Raw genomic sequence first — 16,544 nt, forward strand, 5'->3', positions numbered from 1 at the left:
CGCGCGGGTCTCGATGAAGGCACGTTCCCTAAGGGCGCGTGGTCATTGCTGCCCTCCGCTGCCCGTCTGCTTTTAGAGCGAAGTCCTTGTCCGAGGTTGTAAATCTCGGTTTTGGTCCCCAAGCCCCAGGCCCTTTCCGGACAGAACAGGTGAACACTGCGCGCTGCCGGCGCCGCAGTTCCTGCGCCTCCTGCGCTCGGAGTGGCCTGGTCCCGGCAGGCTCGCCATGCTCCCCTGGGGGCTGAGCTGCCTGTCGGTGCTGGGGGCGGCGGGCACCGCTCTCCTGTGCGCGGGCCTGCTGCTCAGCCTGGCCCAGCACCTCTGGACCCTCCGCTGGACGCTGAGCCGGGACCGAGCCTCTGCCCTGCCCCTGCCCAAAGGTTCCATGGGCTGGCCCTTCTTCGGGGAAACGCTGCATTGGTTAGTTCAGGTGAGCAGTTCGTCGTTTCCGCACCCCAATATGGCCCCTTCTTCCCTATCCCCCACTGGTTCTCAATGTTCCCAGGGTTCGTAGCCAGCCTCTTCCTGTCGCCCAGGGCTCCAGGGAGCATACACGGCCCTGACCTTTGCCCAGCTGCTCCCTCGAAGGGACCGGACCGTATGTCACTGGCGTACTCTGCAACGCAACTTAAGTACCGACAAAACGCGGGGGTGCACAGAGGGGTTCCAGGACCCTATGTCCTGCCACCATAGAATCAGGAGTCAGGAGCAAGTCTCAGCAGTGAACTCTATGGCGCTCGTGTCCCCATTCTGAGTCTCAGTTTCCTCATCTCACCAGTGGGAACAGGAGCAGATACATTACCGTAGGGTAGTCACGAGGCCCATTTGAGACTAAGGCGCCAGCCTAGAGCAGGAGGTTTTTATCAAGCGGCAGTTGGGAGGCCTGGGCTAGATCCTCAGCTGAGGCCCAGCGGCCCCATCCCTCTTCGCTCCTGGCTCGCAGGGCTCGCGCTTCCACAGCTCCCGCCGGGAGCGCTACGGGACAGTGTTCAAGACGCACCTGCTGGGCAGGCCGGTGATCCGCGTGAGCGGCGCCGAGAACGTGCGCACAATCTTGCTGGGCGAGCACCGCCTTGTGCGCAGCCAGTGGCCGCAGAGCGCGCACATCCTACTGGGCTCGCACACACTGCTCGGCGCGGTTGGCGAGCCGCACCGGCAGCGGCGCAAGGTGAGCCTAAAACAGAAGGTGCCGTCGGGACGTCAGACCCGCGGTTTCAGAGAACCTACTGTGGGCCAGGCCGGGGCGAGGTGTTAGGGGTACACTGTGAACCTGGCCAGGGCCCCTAACAAGTGGGTGCCACTGGGCCAGTCCCTTACCTTCCCCGGCTTTGGTTTATAAGGCCAGGACTCGGAATTAAAGGTCCTTTCACCTTTGATCTTATGCGATTCTGATACCAGAAGCGCTGGAAATTCAAACTTAGAGAGGGTTAGCGACGACTTCCTGGAGGAGGTGGCCCCTGTAGCCTGGATGGATGGGAGGGACTGTGCACATCAGAAAAGAACTAGAGGGAATGGCGAGAGCAAAACCCAACACATTTGGGTCCGGGTCTCTTAGAAGAGGAGACAGGCCGAAATTGGCCTTTTGGCTCCTACGGAGTCGTGGAGCGGAGGGAGCCGGACGGCTGCTAGGGCTGACCCCGCGCACTCCCCACAGATCCTGGCGCGAGTGTTTAACCGCGCGGCGCTGGAGCGCTACGTGCCTCGCCTGCAGGGGGCGCTGCGGCGTGAGGTGCGCTCCTGGTGCGCGACCCGCGGGCCGGTCGCTGTCTATGACGCCGCCAAAGCGCTCACCTTTCGCATGGCTGCGCGCATCCTACTGGGTCTGCGGCTAGACGAGGCGCAGTGCTCGGAGCTGGCCCGGACCTTCGAGCAGTTCGTGGAGAACCTCTTCTCGCTGCCCCTAGATGTGCCCTTCAGTGGCCTGCGCAAGGTACTGCCGCCCCTCCCCAAACCTTCCCTTTGGGGCTCCCTCGGTGTGCCACAGGCGTCACCTCTGCTGGGAGATGGAGGCTCTGCACAGTGTGGGGAGGCGGCGTGGTGTGGCGGTGGGCGTCGGGGCTGGCCTCTGACCTGACTCGCTGTGTGACCCGCGGCGGGCCACCCACCCTCTCTGGGTCACGCCTGAGGAATGGGCTCCAGCCCCAGCAGCCGCCGGCTTCCCCGACGTTGGGTCTTGGTGGCGGGCGCCCAGCCAGTCGTCTCAGCCCCTCCCCAGAGCGGCGCCTCCTGCCCTGGCCTCCAGCGCCTCTTTGGAAGCCCCGTGGCTGCGGAATGGATGGGAGCACTAGGGCCGCAGACACGCCCCCCGCCCCGACCCAGCCCGGCGCCAGCTGGAGAGGGGTGGGTACCGGCTCCCCGCCTGCGGCCCCAGGCCCGCTAGTTTCCGGATCAGAGAACCATGGCCTCTTCAGACTTCAGAGCGATGGGCTGGGCCCAGAGAGCAACCGAACTGGGGCTTTTTATTGTGCTGGTGCCCTGGTTTTCAGTCACCTGAATAAAATTAATAGTTATGTATAAACGTATATGCTATACGCGCTGATTGCCTTGGGTATATTTTCTGATTTAATCCTCTCAGTCTGCAAAATATTCTTATTCTTATTTTATTGATGAAGAAACTGAAGCTCAGAGACGTTAAATGACTTACCCAAGATCACACAGCTAGTAGGGAGGGGGGCAGGATTTGAACCCCATCTCCCCTGACTAAAAAGCCCAAGTGCTCAAAATGCTTCTCCAGGCAGACGCTTTCGCTGTGCTTGCTCCCTGAACTCTGGAGGGCCACCCCAGCCCTCTTGCCTACCCCTTGCAAAGGTTAAATGTTTAGACTTCCAATAGTGTCCTTTAAGCCAGAGCTTTTCTGAGTGCATCAAGGTGTCCCTTCCTCTCTGCACTGGTGCCCACTGCCCCTGCCTGAGCCTTGTGCAGGGAAAGGACAATGGACTGACTCCCTGGCAGGGTTCTGTGCCAGACATGGACACTTGACAGCTGTGTGACTCTGGATAATGGCTTGACCTCTCTGAGCCTCAGCATCCTCCCATCAGGAGGACAGTAACTGTTTGCCTTGCCCCAAAGGGGGCTTGTGATCAAGAGAGAATGGTGTGTGGGGACAAATTCCTAAGCATTTATTGAGCCCCTTCTATGTGCCAGGCATGGAACTAAGCTGGGAAACTTTTAACACCAGGATCTCAGCAGAGCCAGACCAGCACTGGGAAGATTTTGGGGGTAGGTGTCCAGGGCTGGTCCCCTCAGCCTTCCTGCCCCACCTCCCTTCTCTCCCTGCACAACAGGGCATCCGGGCACGGGACCAGCTGCATCGGCACCTGGAGGAGGCCATTGCAGAGAAGCTTCATGAAGACAAGGCTGCTGTGGAGCCAGGCGATGCCCTCGACGGGATCATACACAGCACTAGGGAGCTGGGCCATGAGCTCTCAGTGCAGGAGCTGAAGGTGGGTGGCGGGAGATTTCTCCTCCCCTCTTTTGCATTTCTAGCAGGTCTCTACACACATGCTGCATCCCTGGAGCAATGGAGCTACATCCTGTTTGGGCCCACTTTGAGCCACAGACACTCCTCAGGGCGAGGGGAAAGAGGAGACCTGGGTTCCACTTATGGCTCAGCTGCACCCACTATCTCTGTGGCCCTGGGCCAGTCACCATCCCTTTCAGAGGAGAGTCCATGGCATGAATCCTAGGCCCTCCCTTACTGATTCTGGCAGCAAACAGCTCTCCCCCTCCCCCACTTCTCTGTCACTCCATGCCTTTGCCTCTGCTGTCCCCCTGCCTATGAAGCGCTCTTCACCCCTTTTCTCTACAAACCCTAAGAGTTCAGGGCTAAATTCCACAGTCTCCTTGAAGCTCCCCTCTTCCTCCCCAAATCTACACTTCCATGAGCCACCTTGGCACCTGGCACCTCTCTACCTGTCTGTTTTGCCACTGCAGAATCTCCTGGAGAATTAGAACCCCTCCCCATGTATGCATAGTGCACATACAGTGGAGGTGAGGAGGGAAGCTTTGGAGTGGTCCCTGGACCCACCTGCTTGAGAACCCAAAAAGGAGTGGAGAGGTTGGGGGGCAGGGAAGTTAGAAATGGGAACACCTCAAGCCTTCCATAAGCAACTCCCATCCTTTCTCGGGGCCTCAATTTCCCACTTTCCACTAGCCAGCCACTGAAGGGTGGGGCTCACTCAACCTGAGTTTCTTCTCCAAGAATGGGACCAATAACCTCTTTCCTGACTCCTGGGTGGTTGTGAAGTCTGGAAGAGTCAAAGGAGTTAGAAACAGATGACCAGGGGGCTCTTGAGTCATGGGGGAGCCAGTGGATAGGAGCAGTTCTGGGCTGGGAAGGGGAGTAGTATGGAAAGAAGTGGATGGTCCCTCAGCCTTGGCAGGGCTGGGGAGCTGGTGACAACACCCTCCAGGTTCTCAGGAAGGGACCCACTGGCCAGAAATCTTCAGTTCTGGCTGGCCAGGGAGGACCTTGGAGCCCCAAGGTCTCTGTCCCAGCTCCCCATCTTGTGCAGGGCAGGCAGTTAGCCTTGGATCAGGTCATTCATTCCACATATATTATTATCTACCTATTCAGTGCCAGGCTCCATGCTGGGCCTGGGGATACAGCAGTGAGCAAACTATAGCCCTTGCCCTCGAGGTGCGAGACGGGAGGGGTACATATTCATCCTATAATAACATCAATCAGTGTGTAAACACAAACTGGGTGTTGCAAGGAAGGAAGACAGCACACGGGGAGTTGGGAGGGCAGAGGCAGGCAGTGCACACCAGGAAGAGGTTTAGTCACTTGCACCACCGCTAAGCAGGAGGAGCACGATGCTTGCGTTGGTGGGAGGCTGGCGCTGCTGCTACGGGTGCCTTGGTCAGTTCCACTGCCGTTACTGTCAGGGCGCCCAGCTGGGGTTGTCGGCAGCGCTGTAGGCAGCACTGCATGGTTAAGAGCGCTGGACTCCCAGCTCGGCTACTGGGACTGGTGACGGCAGGGACCTCGAGCACCTCTCAGAGCCTCAGTAAAACGGGCATTGTGCCGCACAGGATCGGGGTGAGTATCGAATGAGTTAACACACGCAAAGCGCTAAGAACAGTACACAAAAAAAGTTCCTGGCATTATCTTTGGGAACCTCCCACGGCAAGTGGATAGATCCTCCTCTTGCTCGTTGCTATCTGTGACTTCCCCAAGTGTCGGACTTGGGATTCAATCGACTCCAGGACCTGCACAGGTAGCCGCGCCACGGGAGCACCCGGCGCTCTGGCCTGTGCGCAACGGCAAATATGGGGCCCCTGCGCCTCAGTTAGGGGGTCACGAGGCCGAGGCCCGGCTAATGGAGACTCAGCGCTCCCCGGCTGTCTTGCAGGAGTCAGCTGTGGAGCTCCTCTTCGCCGCCTTCTTCACCACGGCCAGTGCCAGCACGTCCCTCGTCCTGCTACTCCTGCAGCACCCGGCGGCCATCGCCAAGATCCGGCAGGAGCTGGCGGCGCAGGGGCTGGGGCGCGCGTGCGGCTGCGTGCCGGCGGCCTCAGGGGGCGGCGCTGGGCCCCCGGCCAACTGCGGCTGCGAGCCCGACCTCAGCCTGGCGGCGCTCGGCCGCCTGCGCTACGTCGGCTGCGTGGTCAAGGAGGTGCTGCGCCTCCTGCCGCCCGTGTCCGGGGGCTACCGGACAGCCCTGCGCACCTTCGAGCTCGACGTAAGTGCGCCGCGCCGCCCGCCCCGCCCCTGCCGCCGGCCGCGGGAAGGTGGGGTAGGGGTTAGGACCGAGCTGTCTACTCTTCCCCTCTCCGGCCCTCCGCTTTCCCTCCTGGAAAATGGGCTGAATCCTCTTCCATTTCCCGGGAACCACGGTTGAGGGAGCAAAGCAAGGTTAGGGACCCCGTACACTTCGGCTTTTGGCAGTGGTCCGGGTGAATCAGTTAGAGCCGAGTTTTAGAATAAAAACATCCTTTTCTCCGCCCAGCACCCGCTTTTCAGCCAGTGAGGCTGGGTGGGGCACAAAGAGAGACCCCCACTATGTCCCGTACCCCATTTATCTGGCTCCCTCACAAGAAAAAGGGATTAATCATTGTTACCAGTCCAGGCCTCCGGCTGAGGCCGGATTCCAGGGAAGCGGGCTAATTAAAGTATGGGGTATGATCAGGTTGGCATGAGCTGGACAATGAAAGTTAAGGTCTAGGACTGGCTCCATCTCTTAATGACCCTGGGCAGTTTCCTTCTCACTCTGGGCCTCAGTTTACTCTCTGGAAGGAAGCTGCCTTGGTCCCTTCCAGCTTTGACTCCAGGTGGGGCCCGGCTGTGCTTCGCAGTGGCAGCATCGGGGGAGGGGAGCCCTAGCGCCGCTAAACTGAAAGTGTTTGCCTGAATGGCTGCCCCTGCATCCCCCCTACCACCAGCCCAGTCTCTGGGCAGCTCCAGGCAGAGTGGGCACCTCCTTCCCTGACCCTTACTTTAAGCTAAACAGCAAATGTCCCTAGTGCATTGCATACCAGGATTTGAGAACCCCTAAGGGAATGGGATTGTGCCCCTGAGTTGCTGTCATGGAAAGAAAGGGGTTCAGAGCCAGCAACTTCATCACAAACTGGTGTGAAGAAGAGACTGATCTCTAGCTGAATGAAACCAAAACATTTTGGGAGCTGGCATTTGAACTGGAACAGTGACGGGTTAGGATGGGGACAGCACATCACTGGGAGGGGATGGCCCAGACAAAGGTAGGTGGATTCGTGAGGGGTTTAGAAGTGTCGTGGATGCTGAATCTTGGAATTCAGACGTCATGCAGGCACTGGGGTGTAAGACCTTAGAGAAACCGCAGGAGAAGGGCACTGGACCACCAGGGTGAACAGAGGCAGGGGTCTTAGCCATCCTCCAGGTTCCAGATGGGAAAACAGGCCTAGAGAGGAGAGGGGGAGCGCCTTGGTGATTCCAAGATCTGTTTGCCTGTGAGAGCCTCCTGAAGCTGTTCAGGCAAGGGAAGCAGGATGCTCGGGGCTGGAAGACATCTCAAAAGTGGATTCGCTGAAAAAGTTGGAGGTGAGCAAAGGGAACATGAAAGCTGCCTTCCAACAATTTAATTGTCATGTGCACCTTTTTAGAGTGTGGCTGCCTGATCTGAACATTACTGTACAGCTGATGGGTGGCGAGGACAGAGAGGCAGTTTTCAGTTGAGTCCCAAGAAGAGCTGTAAAATTGAGATGACCATAAAGGAGCTGTCGTTGGCATTGTTCTGACCCAGGCAACTGGTGGGTGCAGGACTAGAATTTAGGTCTCCCGATCTAACGTGAGAACAAAAAAGACAAAAACAAAACAGTGAAACAAATAATAGAGCACATTTACTGACCACTAATATATATGGCCAGACCCGTTATTTGAATCCTCACAACAAGATGGGCATTTTGTTCTCACTTTATCAGTTAAGAAACTGAGGCTCAGAGATTGAGCATTTAGTCTATCGTCACACAGCTCACCAGGGAAGGAGCTGTTATGGGTATGCAGAGCGGTAGCTTCCGGGTTAGACGCGCCTCCCTGCTTGTTTTCGGAAGCCTGTTTGATATACCCCAGGTGGAGGATCGGTTCGGGCTGGGTTTCCGGGTGCCTCGTGGTCAGGCGGGTCTCCTCACCTCCCCGCAGGGCTACCAAATCCCCAAGGGCTGGAACGTGATGTACAGCATCCGGGACACGCACGAGACGGCCGCGGTGTACCGCAGCCCGCCTGAGGGCTTCGACCCAGAGCGCTTCTGCACTGAGGGCGAGGATGCGCGGGGCGCCGCCGGCCGCTTCCATTATATTCCGTTCGGCGGCGGTGCGCGCAGCTGTCTCGGCCAGGAGCTGGCGCAGACTGTGCTCCAGCTGCTCGCGGTGGAGCTGGTGCGCACGGCGCGCTGGGAGCTGGCCACGCCTGCCTTCCCCGCCATGCAGACCGTGCCCATCGTGCACCCGGTGGACGGTCTTCGGCTCTTTTTCCACCCGCTTGCGCCTTCGGCTGCGCAGGATGGGCGACGCCTCTGACCCGCTGCGCCGCGGAACCTGACTTGGCCAGTGGCAGCGGAGCACTTGCGGAGCCGCCCATCTGCCTTTCCCCAGTACCGGGTCGGGCGCACTCTCTAGTTCACCAAGCGGTTACTGAATGCGGCTCTGTGCCGGACTCTGCGGGAGGAGACGCGTGAGCCACCGCCACCGCACTGGAGAAGTGCCCTGGCCAGTGGGAAGGTGCCTCCTGCCCTCCGCATACACCCTGAGGAAGGAAAGGTGGTGGGCCAAGTCTTTTAAGCCATTCCCAGGATTTCGAAGCAGGGATGGAGGGAACATCTCCACCAGAAGCCAAGCCCGGGAGGAGGCATAGGATTGCAGGGCCGTGGGGAGGCTTGCTAGGGGAGGATTGGGCCGTAGAACAATGCGGGACCTGCAACGGTCGCGAGGAAGAAGGGACGCCGGGAGCGCATCTCTGGCCTGGCTTTGGGCCATAGGAAGACACCGAGAAGGCGCCCAACGGAAGGCCTTCAGGCAGCTGGCCTCCGCCAGGTGCGCCCTAGCCACTCTGCAGGTCTCGGCAGAAACCCAGAACGGTGGGCGCTTCCAGGGCTCTAAACAGGCTCAACACTGCCGGATTCTGCTGGCGACTTCTTAAAAGAAAAACTCCTAGTTCAAGAACACGGTTAATCTTTCCATTTATACAAGGGAGAATAGGCAAACGAGAGGACTCTTTAAGGCTGGATTCTTTTCATGGGAGATTGAGACATAAAGACGTTCGAGGTATTTGTACCCAAAACAGAAAGGCCAAGAAATAGTTTCCTGGCAATAGTTGGGTGAGGGGGCTACAGCTTAGCTGGGCAGCTGCTCCCTGGTGGGAAAGTGGGATGAGGGCGGAGGGAGACTCAGGAAAGACCCCCTCCCCTTCCCCCAGAAGGACCTACCCTGCATATATCCAGAGAGAGACTAGGAACTGGGGCAGCCTGGGGTCCAGGCTGCTGGAACTTCTCTCTTGAGCATAGCTCCAGGGAGCTGGGCTGTGAATTATCTCCAGGGTAGTTGGCTGCAGGGACATCCTGGTTTACCGCTTCAACCACCTTTATTACAGGGGAGAAACTGAGGCGAGAGACTGGACCACTCAGCCAGTGCTCTCCTCCACCCCCATCACTTACTCCCTGCTCCAGCTCCCAGGCCTGTGGCTGCTGCGAAGCTCTTGGCCTTTTACCCTTTCAACGCGATCCCTAGATTGGCCTAAGGACTCTCTGGACCTTTCCAACACAGAAGTTCCCAACGGTGTTTAAATCTAAACCAAGAGCCTCCGGCGTCATTATTCCTAACAGCTCACTGTAACCTGCCACCCACCTTCGGACAGGCTGGGGGCAGTTGGACATGATGGGTGAGTCAGGAAAGTTGCCGCCAAGGCCTGAGCTGACCCCTTAATGAACCAGAAGAAAGCTGGTGCCCTCCTGACCTTACGCTTAAGGTGGATCCTGGGGCCAGAAGGAAAGGGGGAAGCAGCAGACACAGGCAGGGTCGGTAGCTCAGTGCAGCGGGCCCTTCTGAGCTCGGCTGACACCGCCATAACCCCCTCCAGGGCAATTCATCACCCACTGCTGACCACAGGCCCTGGCGCCAGGCCATGGGATCTGCAGGCAGGTGACAGAGCCACAGAGCCGGCAAGAAGTGGTGGATCTGGGGGCCTGCCCTCAGGGCGCTCCTGAGGCTGCAGAGACAACATCTCAGCCTGAGAAACTCCACTAGGCTGAGGTGGTGGGAGGACCAGGGCTTGGGGCTGAATCTGACTTGGGGAGAGAGACTGGGGGAGGGGGCTCTCAGAAGCCCAGACTTAGCTGTTTCCAAGAGACCTGGTTTACCTGCTGGTGGTCTGCACTAACTATAAGCCCCTGTAGGGGCAGCTCCAATTTTGCTCTAATTTCCCATTGATACTTCATTCTCAGTAATTTCCAAGAAAATCTGAGCTCTTGCTTTAGTAGCTCTTGATTCTCTGAGGAAGGAGCAGGTGTGGTTCTTGCCCTCCTGGACTTGGCGTGCTCACCAAGGAGGTAGACAGTAAATAAACTCACAGACAACAGCAAGAACATGTCTGATGATGATAGTGCCGTGGAGAAAATAAAACAGGCCTGCAAGGCACAGTGCCGGGCAGGCTGGGGCCTGGGAAGACTTCCCTGGGGTGACATTCGACTTTGGAAGGAACCAGCAAGCGGTGAGCTGGGAAAGAGGCACCCCAAGCAGAGGGAACAGCAGGTATAGAACCCTGGGATGGGGATGAGTGCTCAAGACAAGGGAAGAAGGGGTTGGAAGAAAGGTGGAAGGCGGTGCTTCAGCTGCCTGGGCTCCCCTGACCCCAGTCAGGAACTCACTCCCCACCCCCCAACCCTTAGCAACAGGCTGTTTTGCAGACATCTTGGAAACATTTTATTTTCCAGTGAACCCTCTCCCCACCTACTGCCACCCACGAAAGTTTGGCAAGAGATCTAGATCAAAGTTCTTATTGGGCTGGTAATTTATGGGCCCCTTCCCCTCTTCAAGATGTTCTTTAATGATCCTCACTATCCCATTTAATCCTTTCCTGCCGATCGCCCCCTCGGGTCTCGATGGGCAGGTAGATTAAAACATTTTTCCCCCTTGTGGCAATTTCCAGCACGCAGGCCCCGCTCATCTTGTGACCCGGCGCGCGCTGAACTTGGCGAGATGGCCCTGCAGAGTTCACTCGGATGTCACGGTCCGGCCTGCGGGGGTCACAGGCAGGTCAGGCCGGAGGATTGGGACTGGGCCCCAGGTCACGCCCCCCGCTCGCCAGCTTTGCTCACCGGCCGGAGGCACTGTCCAGAAAGGGGCGGGCCCGGGATTTCTGAGAATTACCTCCAGCGCGTCTCGACCCTGTTCCAGCCGGTGCCCCCGAAGTCGTCTGTCACTGTTTACAGTTGTGAAATCGTTAGAAGAAATAACAGTGGGAGAGACCCTTCCCTAGAGCCTCTGAAACGCCAAGTAGGTTTACGGAGAAACGCCGACTCTCCGAAACACATCCTGGGGCGACCCAGGCTTGGAGCGTTTCGGCGAGTGTGCGGTCCCTGCGACTCCGCAGACACTTCCCGACCCGCCGGGTTTGGGGACCACCGCGGGAGGGCCGCGTATTTAACAGCTGTCAGGATCAAAGTATATTCCATCCCCAAGGGACGCTTTCCAATGAGTGAGGCATGCTCCTGGGAGAGCCGGCTCTTCAGTTTTAAACAAACATATCATTGCTTCGTTTTAGGCGCGACTGGAGGGTTCATCACTCAAATCAAAAGGGGGCGTGTGGCCCTGACTGGTCCGAGGCAGTTTGGCCCCAGTCCCACTGGCTCGACCAGGCAGGAAGCAGGGAGCGCACGTGCGCTTCCCGCAGTGTCCGAGCTCCAGGCATTGGCTGCAGGAGCAGCCGACTGTATAGCTGGGCGAAGGCCAGAAGACTCACTTCCCAGTACGGATTCCCTCAACACTCTTATCAGCGGCTGGCAGAGGCCTGAGTTTAGGACCCAGTCCCCCTCTCGCCTGGGTGGCTTTCTGCCCGGTGGGAGCTGGGAGAGCAGAGGATGGCTCCAGTGCCCGGAGCCCAGGTCACCTTGGTAACGTAGCCTAGCGTGCCTGGAGCTGGGAAGAGTATTTGCAACCAGGAGCCCCTTTTGGAAACTCACAACTTCCCCGTGGTGTAGACAGGCCAGGAATGATCACCTCCATATTAAGGAGGAGGAAACAGGCGCAAGGATGTGCGGTAACTTGCCCAAGGTCACTCAAGTAGAGATGGAGCTGGGACTCACAGCCCAGACTCTGGGCTTTCCATCCATCCTCCATCTCGGTGTCCTTATCCGGCCAGGGCTAAAGACCCTCTTCCCCTCTGCCTAGCTGGAGCTGCTAACCCCAGGGCGCTCGGAATCTGGCCGGCTGTGGCAGGATCGCAGAGCTCTGGTTGCCGCCGAGCCGCGGATGAATTGTCACCGCGGTCCCCCACTGGGGAGTCAGAGTTAGGGCTCAGACTTGTGCAGGGCTGCACCTGGAGTCCTGAGGATCTGGAGCCTCTCTTGTACCTTAAGTAGGACTTTCCAAGACTTCATGAGTGTGGACCTCCTTGAGGGGTTTGGAGAGCTGGCAATCTATGGTCAGCCGGTCACGACTCCCCGCGACTCTCGCTTGGGTCCTGGCCCTGGGCTCTTCTGCGGGATCTTTGGAAGAATCGGGAGGCCTGCGTTTTGCTCTGCGTTCTGCACCTTAGTTTCCCCACCTGTGGGACAAGGAAGCTGGACGATCTCTTAACGCACTTCCCTTTGCTCTCCCAGCAGGTGGAAGGGGGCCCACACGGCGCCTGTAAACGGAAAGCCAGTGCAGGCAGCTCTGGTCTGGGACCGCCCGTCGGACCCGGCGGGAGGGATTCCAAAGAGACCGCCAGGAAGCCCAGGGTTTGGAGTTCCCGCTCCCCAGAGCCCGGGTCGGCCCCTGCCAGCGTCCCAGAGCCCCGCACAACTTGTATGGGCGAAGCAGGCTGCTCCTAGCCCCTGCACCCCAGGAGGCGCGCTTCGAGGGAAACCGCCACCGCGCCGCCTCTGCCTCTGCGCGGAACAAACGGTTAAAGATTTTGGGCAGCGCCTCGAGGGGGGAGGAGCCAGGGGCCCAATCCGCAATTAAAGATGAACTTTGGGTGAACTAATTTGTCTAAGGTAACGTGGGCAGCAACCTGGGCTGCCTATAAAGCGGGCGCGCGGCAGGTTCGGAGCTCTGGCGACGGCGGCAGGTGGCGCGGGAGGTCGCGGCGCGCCATGGGGCTCCCAGCATTGCTGGCCAGTGCTCTCTGCACCTTCGTGCTACCGCTGCTGCTCTTCCTGGCAGCGATCAAGCTCTGGGACCTGTACTGCGTGAGCAGCCGGGACCGCAGCTGCGCCCTCCCGTTGCCCCCCGGAACTATGGGCTTCCCCTTCTTTGGGGAAACTTTGCAGATGGTGCTTCAGGTAAGGGAGATAGGGGCGGGACAGGGCGGTTTCCCGGAGCCCCGGAGCCCGACTCGGCTCCAGGCTTCCACTGAAACCGGGGTAGGCGCCCCCGGGAGGGAGGTGACTGAGGCTAGGATCAGTACTAGCCGGAGGCTCGGCGCTCCCTGGCGCCCCCTCACTCCCGCCTTTCTCCTCCGCTTTCCTCTCGCAGCGAGGGAAGTTCCTGCAGATGAAGCGCAGGAAATACGGCTTCATCTACAAGACACATCTGTTCGGTCGGCCCACGGTGCGGGTGATGGGAGCGGACAACGTGCGGCGCATCTTGCTCGGGGAGCACCGGCTGGTGTCAGTCCACTGGCCCGCGTCTGTGCGCACCATCCTGGGCTCCGGCTGCCTCTCCAACCTGCACGACTCCTTGCACAAGCAGCGCAAGAAGGTGAGGGCGGGGTGGCGGCGCCTGGGCAGGAAGGGGGACCCGATTCGCGTGAGGGGTTCAGGCAAATAGGTGCTGGGCGAGCGCCAGCTGCATAAGGCGTCGGCTAGGGACCCTCTCAAACCCAGTGTAGCTTTCCCAGCCGGGAAGTGCCTTGGGTCTGGTGGGGTTGTGGGTTTCCGGAAGGGGGCCCCGGAAGGCGAGAGGGGCGGGTGGGGCCCGGTTTTAACACTCTTCCCTCCTCGGATCTCAGGTGATTCTGCGGGCCTTCAGCCGCGAGGCGCTCCAGTGCTACGTGCCAGTGATCGCCGAGGAAGTGGGCAATTGCCTGGAGCAGTGGCTGAGCTGCGGCGAGAGCGGCCTCCTAGTCTACCCCCAGGTGAAGCGCCTTATGTTCCGTATCGCTATGCGCATCCTGATGGGCTGCGAGCCCCGGCTGGCGAGCGGCGGGGAAGCAGAGCAGCAACTGGTAGAGGCCTTCGAGGAAATGACCCGCAATCTCTTCTCGTTGCCCATAGACGTGCCCTTCAGCGGGCTGTACCGGGTAAGGGTGGCATGTAGGGTGCGGAGCTAGGGGCTCCGGGAGCGCGGGGTCCGGGCTTCTGCTCACCGCCGTGCGCTCTCTGCGCTCAGGGACTGAAGGCGCGGAACCTCATCCACACGCGCATCGAGGAGAATATTCGCGCCAAGATCTGCGGGCTGCGGGCGGCCGAGGCGGACAGGGGCTACAAAGATGCGCTGCAGCTGTTGATCGAGCACTCGTGGGAGAGGGGAGAGAGGCTGGACATGCAGGTGAGTGGCAGCTTCAAGGAGAGGCACGGCGGAGTTTGATCCCCTGGCTTTCCAATCGCAGTTCCTGGGTCCCCAAAGTGCCTGCCTGGGGCCCAGGTTCCGAGAGTGGAAGTCCGCCCAGACCCCAGGGATGGGACACAGGAAGTTGAGACACCTGGTCCGCGGAGCTGTGGGGAGAGGCTTCGTTCCCTATCCCTTCCAGGTTTTTAAAGGAAAGTTGGAATTTGCAAGATGTAAATAAAGAAGGTTGGGTGATTATAATACAACCAAGGCTTTAATTTAAGAGTTCCTGGGAGAGTGGGATCTTACTGGCCTTCCTGCTCTAGCTGAACTAAAGGGTCTTAGCATTTTATTTAAATGGATTTTCTGTCAGCACACTTCAGCCCTTCTCATCTTCCCTCCAGAACCCCCAGTTCTATTCTGAGTAGTCGCTCTGTAAAATTGCATGCAGACTTGTCAAAACGTTCGTCTTAATCCACTCTTAGGCACTAAAGCAGTCTTCAACTGAGCTCCTCTTTGGAGGACATGAAACCACAGCAGTGCAGCTACATCTCTGATCACTTACCTGGGGCTCTACCCACATGTCCTCCAGAAAGTCCGAGAGGAGCTGAAAAGTCAGGTAAGGGAACTGGGGGGTGGGGGGATTACCTTAAGAAACTCAGCTACTCTCTAGCCAGCTTCCCAAAAGGTAAGTGTGCTTTCCCGATAAAAAAGACGGAATCTTGAGCTGCGATCCCACTCGTGGCAGCGTTCAGCCTTGTACTTCTTCCTCTTCTCCCCGTTTTGCAGAACCTTGGAGATTTTCAGATAGGTTCCACTTGGATTTGTGTGTTCAAGGGCATGAATGGGGAACTCCTGGGGGACTGTGGTGGCAGCCAGCAGTGGTGGTGGTGATTGGGGGAGGGGAGAAACTTGGTGGTTCTAACTGGTGAGCAGCATTCTCTTGGAACTGTAAACAGATAGTGGACTTGGGCCCAGGGTGGAGGCAAATGTTTCCCCCTCACACTCTCCCATCGTGAGGCCCTTTGGGTCCAGCCGCTACTTAAGCCCTGTTTACGTCCTGCTGGGCTGATTTTATTTGGAGCACAGAATAACCGTTCACCTCTGTGTGACTGTTTTGATAGGGTTTACTTTGCAAGGGCAATCAAGACAACAAGTTGGACATGGAAATTTTGGAACAGCTTAATTACACTGGGTGTGTTATTAAAGAGACCCTTGCGACTGATCCCCCAGTTCCAGAGGATTTCGGGTCGCTCTTAAGACTTTTGAATTAAATGTAAGTTAAAAGTTCTCTCCCTCCCACCCTTACCTTCTGTGTTGTAGTTTTAAATCTCCCTTTGTTTCTCTGTCCTTTGACTCAAATTTTCTTAGGCTTTTGATAACATTGTCCTGCCTCTGAATGTCTGTCTCTCTGTTTCTCTCTCCACCTCCCCCTCCTCCTTTCTTTCAGCTCATAACTCCTCCAAGGATATCAGTGATAGATTTTTTTTCCTGTTGAAGGTTGAATTCCAGTTTGTCAGTCCTTTGGACTTCATAATCTTTTGCAGGGATACCAGATTCCCAAGGGCTGGAATGTTATCTACAGTATCTGTGATACTCACGATGTCGCCGATATCTTCACCAACAAGGAGGAATTCAATCCTGACCGCTTTCTGCTGCCTCACCCGGAGGACGCATCCAGGTTCAGCTTCATTCCATTTGGAGGATGGCCTTAGGAGCTGTGTAGGGAAAGAGTTCGCAAAAATTCTTCTCAAAATATTTACAGTGGAGCTGGCCAGGCATTGTGACTGGCAGCTTCTAAATGGACCTCCTACAATGAAAACGAGTCCCACCGTGTGTCCTGTGGATGATCTCCCGGCAAGGTTCACCCGTTTCCAGGGGGAAATCTGATGGACGGGAATGCCCAGACCTCAGACTTATTTGAAGAGTACATATGCGTTTTTAACCTAGTGTCATGTTGATTTTATTATATTTGATTTCTAAATGTATATTATAATATTTATGTGTCTCTTCTACAGTACCACAGTCTTAAATATTAAAATAATGAACTGGATAGTTTACAAATAAAGTAAAATCTCAAGGTGCTTGTGTTGCATTAATATTCCTGTGGGGGGAAACTCACCGGTTTTATATTTGTATATTTAACCAGATTTCTAAATGTCTACATTCATGGCTTGTCATCTCTACATATCCATTTCTGGGAGGAAGAAACTTTAGCTGTTTTTTCTCTTAACAGTTATTAGAAAGCATGTATTATATGTGTGTTGAGTTAGTCCTAAAGGTAATTTTGTTAAGTTTTCGATGATATTTAGATTCTCTATTTGGAAAATCTATCAAAGTTAATTAAAAATTTGGGGAGGGGTTTGCTTTACTTTAGGGAAAG

General features: G+C 57.1%; 2 protein-coding genes across 2 annotated transcripts; both read left to right on the plus strand.

Moving 5' to 3' along the window:
* Positions 1–226: 226 nt before the first annotated feature.
* On the plus strand, positions 227–8,880 carry LOC116741157 (cytochrome P450 26C1). Its single transcript, XM_032607248.1, has 6 exons — positions 227–430; positions 944–1,168; positions 1,655–1,930; positions 3,285–3,443; positions 5,355–5,684; positions 7,616–8,880. The coding sequence occupies exons 1-6, from the start codon at positions 227–229 to the stop codon at positions 7,991–7,993; spliced, it is 1,572 nt and encodes a 523-aa protein (XP_032463139.1). The 3' UTR covers positions 7,994–8,880.
* On the plus strand, positions 8,873–16,086 carry LOC116741158 (cytochrome P450 26A1). Its single transcript, XM_032607249.1, is given in 11 exon segments — positions 8,873–10,723; positions 12,289–12,954; positions 13,148–13,372; positions 13,623–13,913; positions 14,003–14,161; positions 14,647–14,695; positions 14,698–14,780; positions 15,286–15,397; positions 15,400–15,437; positions 15,709–15,867; positions 15,869–16,086. Coding segments are annotated over 10 exon segments (1,488 nt in total). The 5' UTR covers positions 8,873–10,723; positions 12,289–12,765; the 3' UTR covers positions 16,052–16,086.
* The last annotated feature ends 458 nt before the right edge of the window (positions 16,087–16,544 follow it).

The sequence above is a fragment of the Phocoena sinus genome, chromosome 16 (genome assembly GCF_008692025.1).
Source record: "Phocoena sinus isolate mPhoSin1 chromosome 16, mPhoSin1.pri, whole genome shotgun sequence".
Taxonomy (NCBI): Eukaryota; Metazoa; Chordata; class Mammalia; order Artiodactyla; family Phocoenidae; genus Phocoena; species Phocoena sinus.

Bases quoted from the DNA above. Each gene is read 5' to 3' on its own strand.
- LOC116741157 (XM_032607248.1), top strand. From the start codon at position 227: ATGCTCCCCTGGGGGCTGAGCTGCCTGTCGGTGCTGGGGGCGGCGGGC. The intron at 431-943 runs GTGAGCAGTTCG...CCTGGCTCGCAG, and splicing joins CGCTGCATTGGTTAGTTCAG to GGCTCGCGCTTCCACAGCTC. The intron at 1,931-3,284 runs GTACTGCCGCCC...CCTGCACAACAG, and splicing joins CCTTCAGTGGCCTGCGCAAG to GGCATCCGGGCACGGGACCA.